At 61.1% G+C, this 11,235-nt stretch overlaps 1 protein-coding gene across 1 annotated transcript; it reads left to right on the plus strand.

Annotated features, from left to right (window-relative positions):
- LOC120391474 (myosin light polypeptide 6-like) lies at positions 1-7,218 on the plus strand. Its single transcript, XM_039515119.1, has 7 exons — positions 1-287; positions 3,088-3,115; positions 4,223-4,366; positions 4,880-5,053; positions 5,768-5,845; positions 5,986-6,028; positions 6,893-7,218. The coding sequence occupies exons 1-6, from the start codon at positions 96-98 to the stop codon at positions 6,012-6,014; spliced, it is 645 nt and encodes a 214-aa protein (XP_039371053.1). The 5' UTR covers positions 1-95; the 3' UTR covers positions 6,015-6,028; positions 6,893-7,218.
- The last annotated feature ends 4,017 nt before the right edge of the window (positions 7,219-11,235 follow it).

Raw genomic sequence — 11,235 nt, forward strand, 5'->3', positions numbered from 1 at the left:
CCAGGCAGGGCCAGCCCCAGGCTGGGACTTCACGGCCCCGCAGCCTCGTCTGCCAGCCCCGCTCGCCCGGGCACGTGCCGCCGGGCCCAGCCGCCATGCCCCCCAAGAAGGAGCTGCCCGTCAAGAAGCCGGTGGCCGCGCCAGCCAAACCGGCCGCCAAGCCGGCCGTAGCCAAGCCGGCGGCTGCTGCAGCTAAGCCCAAAGCCCCAGAACCGGCCCCGGCCCCGGCCCCGGCCCCGGCCCCGGAGAAACCCAAGGAGCCACCGATTGACCTCTCTAAAGTGGTGGTATGTGGGGGGCTGCGAAATGGGGGGTGGAGCGAGATGGGGGGGGTGCATGGGGCCAGGACAGTGGCTGGGGGGGCATTTCCCCCCCCCCAATGTGGCAGCAAAGCCACGAGGTTTAGACCTGCCATGCGAGCGGCCCAGGGAGCCCGGTGGCCGGACGGCACAGAGCCAAGGACACGGCCCGGCCCGCTGCACTGCACCCAGTTTGCCACAGGCAGGACAGATGAGAAAATGCCCCCCCCATCAGCCCCCCCCCTCCCCCGGCCTGCTTCCTTGTTGCCCAAATATTGACCAGCCCCCAGCGCCTGCATTGGCAGGGAGTGGGATGGAGCCCCCCCCCACCTAGTGTGCCCCCCCCCCGAAAGGGGCATGAGCTGCCTCCAGGGGGTTCATGGGGGGCAGGGGGAGCCCCCAGACTCCATCAGGGACACAGCAGCTACCCCGCCCCCAGTGGGGAAGGGCCAGTATTAGCCCCTTTACAGATGGGGAAACTGAGGCCCAGGCTGGGCCTGCGACTTCCCCAGTGTGAGTCGATGGCAGAGCTGGGGCCAGAACCCAAGAGTCCTAGCTACCCCCCCCCCCGCCTAACCACTTCCCTGCCCCAGCGCTGTCATGGGCTGCCCCCCCCCCCCCCCGCCCACGCTGGGTGCTCAGCAGTGGGGCTGAGGACTGCAGCCAGGGGCACTTCCTTCATCTACCTGGGGCCCATCTAAGCTGCCAGAGACCAGCTCCTGGGTTCTAGCCATGGTGCCAGGAAGGGGGGGCTGGTGGATTGGAGCAGGGGGCTGGGAGCCAGGACGCCTGGGTTCTCTCCCCCGGCTCTGGGAGGGCAGTGGTGGGTTGGAGCGGGGGAGCCAGGACTCCTGGGTTCTATCTCTGGCTTTCTCCAACAATGGGCAGAGGCTCCACTCAAGAAGGAGTGAGCCTGGGGGGGGCTGTTAGACAGTCACAGCTGGGGGGGGGGGCGAGCGTAGGATCACTGGGGCAGATAAATTTAGGTGGTGAGCAGGGCCCTGTTATTTTCATGACAGGCTGGAATGAGGGGGGGCTGCATTCCCAGGCACCGGCTCGGGGACAGGTGGCTGCGGCCGGGGGATTAGCACCCGCTTTTCCGGGCAGATTTATTCCAGCCCCAGCGCCAGGCACCGCTGTGCCAGGCTGAGCCAAGGGGGTCGAGTTGCGGCGGGGGGTGAGGGGGGCCCAACCGGCCGCACCTCTGTGCGGGGGACGGGGGGGTGGGGGGGTGGGGACAGAATGCAGGAAGATTCCTGAGGCAGTGAGGTAGGGCCCCGATAAAGAGTGTGACCGGGGAGGGGGCGATCAGGCCCTTATATGAACGCAGCTGCATGCGTGGCCCAGTGCCCCCTGCTGGCAGAGACTGGGGCGGGCGAACCTGGGCACCCCCTACATACACAGCCAGGGCCCCCGCCCTGCGCCCCACAGCGCCCCCTGCTGGCAGAGACTGGGGCGGGCGAACCTGGGCACCCCCTACATACACAGCCAGGGCCCCCGCCCTGCGCCCCACAGTGCCCCCTGCTGGCAGAGACTGGGGTGAGCGAAGCTGGGCACCCACCAAAGCCAGGGCCCCTGCTCTGCACCCCATAGCGCCCCCTGCTGGCAGAGACTGGGGTGAGCGAAGCTGGGCACCCCCCACAGCCAGGGCCCCTGCTCTGCACCCCATAGCGCCCCCTGCTGGCAGAGACTGGGGTGAGCGAAGCTGGGCACCCCCCCACAGCCAGGGCCCCTGCCCTGCTCCCCGCAGCGCCCCCTGCTGGCAGAGGTTGGGGTGGGAGAACCTGGGCACCCCCCACACACACAGTCAGGGCCCCTGCCCTGCGCCCCATAGCGCCCCCTGCTGGCAGAGACTGGGGTGGGCGAAGCTGGGCACCCCCCCCCAGCCAGGGCCCCTGCCCTGCACCCCACAGTGCCCCCTGCTGGCAGAGACTGGGGTGAGCGAAGCTGGGCACCCACCATAGCCAGGGCCCCTGCTCTGCACCCCATAGCGCCCCCTGCTGGCAGAGACTGGGGTGAGCGAAGCTGGGCACCCCCCACAGCCAGGGCCCCTGCCCTGCACCCCATAGCGCCCCCTGCTGGCAGAGTCTGGGGTGAGCGAAGCTGGGCACCCCCCACAGCCAGGGCCCCTGCCCTGCACCCCGCAGTGCCCCCTGCTGGCAGAGACTGGGGTGAGCGAAGCTGGGCACCCCCCACAGCCAGGGACCCTGCCCTGCACCCCATAGCGCCCCCTGCTGGCAGAGGCTGGGGCGGGAGCAGACTCAGCCCTCGCCTTATATTGAGAAAACTCACAGGCCCTTTCACCGCCCCCAGCAACTGGGGCAGCTTCCTCTTTGCACCCCGGCGTCAGGTCATGTGAGGCCTCACTCCCCCCCCCCCACCCCAACCTCCAACTGAGCTCAGCCCCCAGGGTTCCCTGCCCCCCAACTCCATAGTAGACAGATGCAAAGGGGGGGGGCTCTCAGCTCCCCCCCCAAACCCGGCAGGTATAAATTCAGGCGAGGTAGCTGCTGCTTTCTCTTCCCCCCGCAAAAAAATGGCTGCCAGCCCCACCGAGCCTGAGGTCAGACCGGTGAGGCTGGAGGATCCCCCAACGAGGCATTTGGTGGGGTCGGGCTGGAGGGGCCCCCAGGGGCCGAGCTCGGCCCCTGCAGCAGAGAGCTGGTGGGGCGGGTGATACCCAGAGCCTTTGCCCCACAGCGCCCCCCCCCCCCGGTCTCATAGGCGCGGTAACGGACTTTGTGCAGCTCCCCCAAATCTTCATTCATGTCCCTGTTCCTCTTTGCAGATTGAGTTTAGCAAGGACCAGCTGGAGGGTAAGTCACTGGGCCGCGTGTCTGTGTAGCTGGGGGGGGGGTCGCTCTTCTACCAGCCTCCACCCAGCTCTGGCCCCGCTAAATCCAGTTGCTTCCCCCACTTACGCGGTTCCTGCCTTGGGCCTCTGTCCCCAGCAAGCTCCTGTGAGGTCCTAACGCATCCCCGGGGGGCAGAAACCCTGGGTCTGTGGCATCTTCCCTTACCCAGCCTGCCATGGGGCGGGACCTGGGTGTGGGGGGCTCTCTCACCATGGGGGTGTTGGGTTAAGATGCAAGCACCTGGCTGGCAGCTCCGGGGCTCTGAACGAGCCAGGCTCCTCCTGTCACTCATCCCAGGCTTGTAGGTAAAACACAATTCCTGCAGGGAGCTGGGATTAGAACTCGTGGCCTCCTGCTCCTAAACCACTGCCCTGGCCAGGTGAGCTAAAGGACCCCCCCCTTTGGCCTGTGGCAGTAGCAGGTCTCTGCCACTTGTGGGCTCCCTATCACATACAAACGAAGGAGCAGGTTTTGGTGCCCTCGTGTGGTTAGGGGAGATCCCACCGTGACTCTGGGTGAGGTGTTAACCCCCGTGTCCAGTGTCACAATTGTGCATTAATTCAGCCAACCCGTAGTTTCAATCCAACACAGGCGTGTGCTTCACTTCCTGTCCTAAACCGTCCTGTGGTCTTGCTAAGCAGCTGCCAGGTTCCACCCCAGAGGTGGCTGCATTTCAGTGGTGCGTGAGCTGAATCAGCAGCTGCCAGGCTCCACCCCAGAGGTGGCTGTGTCTCAGCGATGCTCCCTGTGTGTAGTCTCAGATTTCGATGGGCTCCGGGGGGGCCATACAAGCGTGAGCAACACGTCATGCCTGGAGCGGGATGCTGCCCCCTGGGACAGGGCCGGGGTCTCTGGAGCTCTGTCCCTGGGTGAGGACGCCTGGCTCCTGCTGGGGTTGGTGATCTCTGGGCTTTGCTGGCTGCTGGCAAGAAGGGCGCTCCGGACCGGGCTGGGCCCCCCGCCATCCCGTCCGGCTCCGATCCTGGCATGAAGCAGGCAGGTTGGACTGGCAGAGGATCGCCGGTTCCAGCCCCTCTGACCTGCTTTGCCCCCCACCCCCCGCCCCAGATTACAGGGAGGCTTTCCAGCTCTTTGACCGGGTCGGGGATGGCAAGATTCAGCTGAGCCAGTGCGGGGACGTGCTGCGGGCCCTGGGCCAGAACCCCACCAACGCTGAGGTCATGAAGGTGCTGGGCCACCCCAAGCCCGACGGTGAGCGAGCAGCCTCAGCAGCTGTGGGGCCGGGCTGGAGGGTGGGATTTGGCTCAGGCAGCTTCTGGAGTCACGTGACATCGCAGCCCCAGCTTGCACTGTGAAAAGGGAAAAACCTGGAATCCAGTGTAACGGCATCTGCCTGAGTCTGCAGAGAGCCTGAACCAGTTGCTCCAAAGGGAGAAAGGAATTGCCCCATGCGTCTCGGCGGGGTGTTACTTCCAGGCACCCCCTGCCCTGGGGGACTGCTACCAGCCCCACCCGAGCAGCAGATTGTGTGTGTGGTGGGAGTGGGTCTGGCCCCCCTAGCCCTTCAGAGACCCCCTGACTGCTGGGGTTAGCAATGGGAATCCTCCTTTGGGGTGTGGTTAGGCGATGTGATGGGGGGACATCAGGGGCCCCACGCGGTGCCATGGGGGCCAGACTGCCCTCCTCCAGCCACATTGGGGGGGGGGCTGCATGGCAGGGTCCCTGGGGGCTCGGCCTGGCCTCAGTTTCTCCTTCCCGCGGCAGAGCTGAACTCCAGGCGGGTGGAGTTCGAGCAGTTCCTGCCCATGCTGCAGACCATCGCCAAGAACAAGGACCAGGGCACCTTCGAGGACTACGTGGAGGGGCTGCGGGTCTTCGACAAGGAGGGGAACGGCACCGTCATGGGGGCCGAGCTGCGCCACGTGCTCTCCACGCTGGGTGAGCGCCGCCTGCCGCTGGCAGAGGGGCCCCCTAGGCTGGCGCGGCTCAGCAAGTCTGGGGCAGGGGCCGGCGGGTACGGTGCCAGGTCGGGGGCACCCCACCAGCTGTCCTGCCCGGCACCGGCACTGCCTGTGCTGAGGTTCAGCGTCCCTGCCGGGGCTGGGCAAGGCCTGGGGGGAGGGACGGGGAAGGAGGCAGCGTGCCCTGCTTCGGGGGGGGGCAGGGCTGTCGGTCGGGCACTGGGGGGGCAGGGCCCCCCAGAGTGAGCACTGGGCTGGGGGGGGATGTGGTCCCCTGGGGTTGTTGGTCTGGCGTCTGGCAGGGACAGGGCCCCCCAGGCTGTTGGACGGGCACTGGGGGCAGGGCCCCCCAGAGTGAGCACTGGGCTTGGGGGGGGATGTGGTCCCCTGGGGCTGTTGGTCTGGCGTCCGGCAGGGACAGGGCCCCCCGGGCTGTTGGATGGGCACCGGGTGGGGGGATGCCCCCCCGGACTGTCAGGAGGGCACCGGGCAGGAACAGGGCCCCCCAGGGATGTGGGTCTGGCACTGGATGGGGGGGCAGGGCTCCCCAGAGTGGGCGGGGGGGAAACGCCCCCCCAGGGCTATTGGCCTGGCATCCGGCAGGGACAGGGCCCCCTGGGCTGTTGGACGGGCACCGGGTGGGGGGGGGAACATCTCCCCAGCACTAACGCGCTGCCCCCTCCGGCGGCAGGCGAAAAGCTGACGGAGGAGGAGGTGGACGCCCTCCTGTCCGGGCACGAGGACGCCAACGGCTGCATCAACTACGAAGGTGAGATCCCGGAGTCGGGGACTCTCCAGCCGCAGGGCCGGGAAACGTGTGGGGGGGGGTGAGGCTCCCAAGGGAGGGGACGTCCAGGGGCCCCTGGGGGCCCGGTTCCTCTGCCTAAAGACTCTCTCCTCCCCCCGCAGCCTTCGTCAAGCACATCCTGTCTGGCTGAGCGGGTGCTGTGGGGTAGGTGCCCCCCCGGGGCTTTTACTTTTCTGACTCTGTTTTGGGGGGTGGCCGCTCCTTTCTCCCCTCTTTGCCATGAGTCTCAGTGGCTCTGCCCCTTGGCAGGGACCCGGCTGGACCATCTCCGTGCCCGGCGGATCATCTCCAACCTGTGTGTCTAATCCCGCTGCCCTGGAAGAGGCTTGTGTTTTCGGGGTGCTGCTACCACCCCCTAGCACCTCCCAGCAGCAGACCTCCGAGTGCAGGCGCCTCAGCCCCGTTCTGCAGAGGGGGAAACTGAGGCACAGGGACTTGCTCCGCTGCCAGCTGAGGTCCAGTGCCATCAGACAGGCACAACTCATTCAGCGTCTCCTCCCGCTCCTCTCCGCAGCGTCGTGTCCCTCGCGGGGAACCGAGCCCGTCCCCGGGGGGGGAGCCCAGCCTGAGTGAACCAAACGCCTCTCGGGGGCCCTGGGAGCTCTGTCCAGGGCACCGGCGTGGAAGGGCCCCATGGCTTTGCTTTAATCACTCGGGACAGGGCATCACGACGCCTGGGCCCTATGCCCAGCGCTGCCCTGTGCCTCGGTTTCCCCACCCGTGAACATACTCGCCATGCAGGGCTGCCGAGAGCTCTAACTCCCCCAAACCATCCCGACTCCGAGCGCCTCTGCTGGGCCGGGGTCCTGCGGGCACAGCCGGTGCCCTGAGTCAAACCCGCCGGCCCAGCCGTGCCGGGAGCGCGATTCCCTCCAGCCTCTGCTCCAGGGGCCGGAGATTCAAAACAAACCTGAGCTCTAGGCCCGGATCCTTCTCCCCCTCCCATGGGATTCCAGCTCCCCGGCCTCTACCCCGCCGGCGTCTCACTGTCTCCTCTTCTCTCCCCAGGCCGGGCAGGATGGGCCTAAGCAACTGATGCCTCCTCAGCCCATTGCTCTGTGGGGGGGGCATGTTCCCTGCCCCCTTTGTCTGTCTCTCTAACCCCCCACCCCCCCATGGCTGCTGCGAAGGACTTCGAGCACTGCCCCAGGAGAGCCCAGGACCTCAGCGGCTGAGGATCCAGCGAGGGGGGACGCAGGCTCCCCCTGAGAGCAGCGGCCCAGCCCGGGGGTGCCCACCAAGCCGAGCCGCGGTCCTGATCCTGGGTGGGAAGGGACCCGATCCTCCCTGCGCCCGTCCTGCGTTTGGACAATAAAAGCCGTTTGTTTGCAGAAGCTTCTGGCCCCTTGGATCTGGGCCACAGGGGCCGTCTCAGCATCCCTGGCTCGACGGGGGCTGAGTTCTGCATCCACTTTCAATGAGGGACGGGGGGTGGGAGCGCAGGCTGGAAAAGGCCCAGGGGCCGGCCCTGCAGGGCCCTGTGGGTCTCCCTGCGCCCGGCCCAATGATTTCATTCCCATGCAGAAAGCAAGAAATCACCCCCTGTTCCCCCCTCAAAGGCTCAGCTGAGGGGCAGGGGGAGGCAGGAGCCCCCCGCACCAGCTCAGGCGTGAATTGCAAACGCGACAGTTTCTAGCAGGAGCCGAGCGCCCCCGGGAGGCGTTATGCCGGCACAGCCCTGGCGGGGTACTGTCACACCGGGTGCTGGCAGAGCGCGCTGGGTACACAAGCTGCTCCAGGTGCCCAGAGCCAGGGCATGGCAGGGGGGGCCCGGAGGATTTCAGGGAATACAGCTGCCATTTCCTGTTCGTTAGGGGGTGAAAGGTTGGGCCTGGAGCAGCGGGGATCTGCCCCAGCAGCCAACCCGCCTGCCCCGCGCCCCGCAGCGCCCCCTGCTGGGGGTGAGAATTCCTGCCCATCTCGGGTGGTTTCCCCGCACTCAGACTTCACGCTCTGCTCTTGGCTTATTCCTTGGTTCTTTTGCTGGGGCCTCAGGCTGCTTGAGTGTCTCAAAAAGCATCAGCACAGGACGTGCCCCCGCCCAGCTTGCAGCAGCCCTGGCGCTGCCAGAGCGAAGGCTTTTTGCAGCCCAAGGTCCCGTGGAAACCCTGCCCCGCAGTCACCGGGCAGCCACTCGCTGGGTTACTGCCCGTCCAGCGCGTCTTCCCCGCCCAAAGCTGAACCCAGCTGGGGGCACCCGGGCTCCCTGCTCCCCATGTGCCCCCAATCCCCCGCTGGGACTCCCCTGCTCCCCATGTGCCCCCAATCCCCTGCTTAGACCCCCTGCTCCCCATGTGCCCCCAATCCCCTGCTTAGACCCCCTGCTCCCCATGTGCCCCCAATCCCCCGCTGGGACCCCCCTGCTCCCCATGTGCCCCCAATCCCCTGCTTAGACCCCCTGCTCCCCATGTGCCCCCAGCCCCCAACTGGGACCCTCCCTGCTCCTCATCTCCCCATGCTCCACATGGCTCACCCAGGAGCAGTTTCCTGGCCAAACCCGGCGGGTCCCGCCCAGCCTGCGAGCCTCCCTGCCGCGTTCCCCCAGCCAGGCCGGATGGGGGGGGAGAGCTGGTTTTAGGGGCGCTGCGCGGCCCCCTCGGCTGTGGGTTGCGGGGTGTGGCCGGCTGCGGGCGGGGTGTGATTGCACAGGGGAAAATGGCTGCACAGCTCATAAGAACATAATAAGAACATAAGAACATGAGGTGATCCTGGCAATTACAGACTGTTAAGTCTAACGTCGGTACCGGGCAAATTAGTTGAAACAATAGTAAAAAATAAAATTGTCAGACACATAGAAAAACATAAACTCTTGAGCAATAGTCAACATGGTTTCTGTAAAGGGAAATCGTGTCTTACTAATCTATTAGAGTTCTTTAAAGGGGTCTACAAACATGCGGACAAGGGGGATCCAGTAGACATAGTGTACTTAGATTTTCAGAAAGCCTTTGACAAGGTCCCTCACCAAAGGCTCTTACGTAAATTAAGCTGTCATGGGATAAAAGGGAAGGTCCTTTCATGGATCGAGAACTGGTTAAAGGACAGGGAACAAAGGGTAGGAATTAATGGTAAATTCTCAGAATGGAGAGGGGTAACTAGTGGTGTTCCCCAAGGGTCAGTCCTAGGACCAATCCTATTCAATTTATTCATAAATGATCTGGAGAAAGGGGTAAACAGTGAGGTGGCAAAGTTTGCAGATGATACTAAACTACTCAAGATAGTTAAGACCAAAGCAGACTGTGAAGAACTTCAAAAAGATCTCACAAAACTAAGTGACTGGGCAACAAAATGGCAAATGAAATTTAATGTGGATAAATGTAAAGTAATGCACATTGGAAAAAATAACCCCAACTATACATACAACATGATGGGGGCTAATTTAGCTACAACGAGTCAGGAAAAAGATCTTGGCATCATCGTGGATAGTTCTCTGAAGATGTCCAAGCAGTGTGCAGAGGCGGTCAAATAAGCAAACAGGATGTTAGGAATCATAAAAAAGGGGATAGAGAATAAGACTGAGAATATATTATTGCCCTTATATAAATCCATGGTACGCCCACATCTCGAATACTGTGTACAGATGTGGTCTCCTCACCTCAAAAAAGATATTCTAGCACTAGAAAAGGTTCAGAAAAGGGCAACTAAAATTATTAGGGGTTTAGAGAGGGTCCTATATGAGGAAAGATTAAAGAGGCTAGGACTCTTCAGCTTGGAAAAGAGGAGACTAAGGGGGGACATGATAGAGGTATATAAACTCATGAGTGATGTTGAGAAAGTGGATAAGGAAAAGTTATTTACTTATTCCCATAATACAAGAACTAGGGGTCACCAAATGAAATTAATAGGCAGCAGGTTTAAAACAAATAAAAGGAAGTTCTTCACGCAGAGCACAGTCAACTTGTGGAACTCCTTACCTGAGGAGGTTGTGAAGGCTAGGACTATAACAATGTTTAAAAGGGAACTGGATAAATTCATGGTGGCTAAGTCCATAAATGGCTATTAGCCAGGATGGGTAAGAATGGTGTCCCTAGCCTCTGTTCGTCAGAGGATGGAGAGGGATGGCAGGAGAGAGATCACTTGATCATTGCCTGTTAGGTTCACTCCCTCAGGGGCACCTGGCATTGGCCACTGTCGGTAGACAGGTTTCAGAGTAGCAGCCGTGTTAGTCTGTATCCGCAAAAAAAACAGGAGTACTTGTGGCACCTTAAAGACTAACAAATTTATTGTAGCATGAGCTTTCGTGAGCTAAAGCTCACTTCTTCGGATGCATAGAATGGAACACACAGACAGGGGATATTTATACATACAGAGAACATGAAAAGGTGGAAGTATGCATACCAACAGGCAGAGTCTAATCAATTGGAGATGAGCTATCGTTAGCAGGAGGAAAAAAAACTTTTTGAAGTGATAATTAAGATGGCCCATAGAAGGTGTGAGGAGAACTTAACATAGGGAAATAGAATCAATTGGTGTAATGACCCAACCATTCCCAGTCTTTATTTAGACCACAGTTAATGGTATCTAGTTTGCATATTAATTCAAGTTCAGCAGTCTCTCTTTGGAGTCTGTTTTTGAAGTTTTTTTGTTGCAAAATTGCCACCTTCAAGTCTGTCACTGAGTGGTTAGGAAGGTTGAAGTGTTCTCCCACTGGTTTTTGAATGTTATGATTCCTGATGTCAGATTTGTGTCCATTTATTCTTTTGCGTAGAGACTGTCCGGTTTGGCCAATGTACATGGCAGAGGGGCATTGCTGGCACATGATGGCATATATCACGTTGGTAGATGTGCAGGTGTACGAGCCCCTGATGGTGTGTCTGATGTGATTAGGTCCTGTGATGGTGTCACTTGAATGGATATGTGGACAGAGCTGGCATCGGGCTTTATTGCAAGGATAGGTTCCTGGGTTAGTGTTTATGTTGTATGGTGTGCGGTTGCTGGTGAGTATTTGCTTCAGGTTGGGAGGCTGTCTATAAGCAAGGACTGGCCTGTCTCCCAAGATCTGTGAGAGTGAGGGATCATCTTTAAGGATAGGTTGTAAATCTTTGATGATGCGCTGGAGAGGTTTTAGTTGGGGCTGTAGGTGATGGCTAGTGGTGTTCTGTTATTTTCTTTTTAGGCCTGTCCTGTAGTAGGTGGCTTCTGGGTACTCTTCTGGCTCTGTCAATCTGTTTTTCACTTCAGCAGGTGGGTATTGTAGGTTTAAGAATGCTTGATAGAGATCTTGTAGGTGTTTATCTCTGTCCGAGGGATTGGAGCAAATACGGTTGTATCTTAGAGCTTGGCTGTAGACAATGGATCGTGTGGTGTGTCCGGGATGGAAGCTGGAGGCATGTAAGTAAGTATAGCGGTCAGTG

This window comes from Mauremys reevesii, linkage group 25, assembly GCF_016161935.1.
Source record: "Mauremys reevesii isolate NIE-2019 linkage group 25, ASM1616193v1, whole genome shotgun sequence".
Classification (NCBI taxonomy): Eukaryota; Metazoa; Chordata; order Testudines; family Geoemydidae; genus Mauremys; species Mauremys reevesii.

Excerpts from the sequence above, each read along its gene's own strand:
- LOC120391474 (XM_039515119.1), top strand. The coding sequence starts at position 96 with ATGCCCCCCAAGAAGGAGCTGCCCGTCAAGAAGCCGGTGGCCGCGCCA. Across the intron at positions 4,367-4,879 it reads GGGCCACCCCAAGCCCGACG|AGCTGAACTCCAGGCGGGTG; the intron begins GTGAGCGAGCAG and ends TTCCCGCGGCAG. Across the intron at positions 5,054-5,767 it reads CCACGTGCTCTCCACGCTGG|GCGAAAAGCTGACGGAGGAG; the intron begins GTGAGCGCCGCC and ends CTCCGGCGGCAG.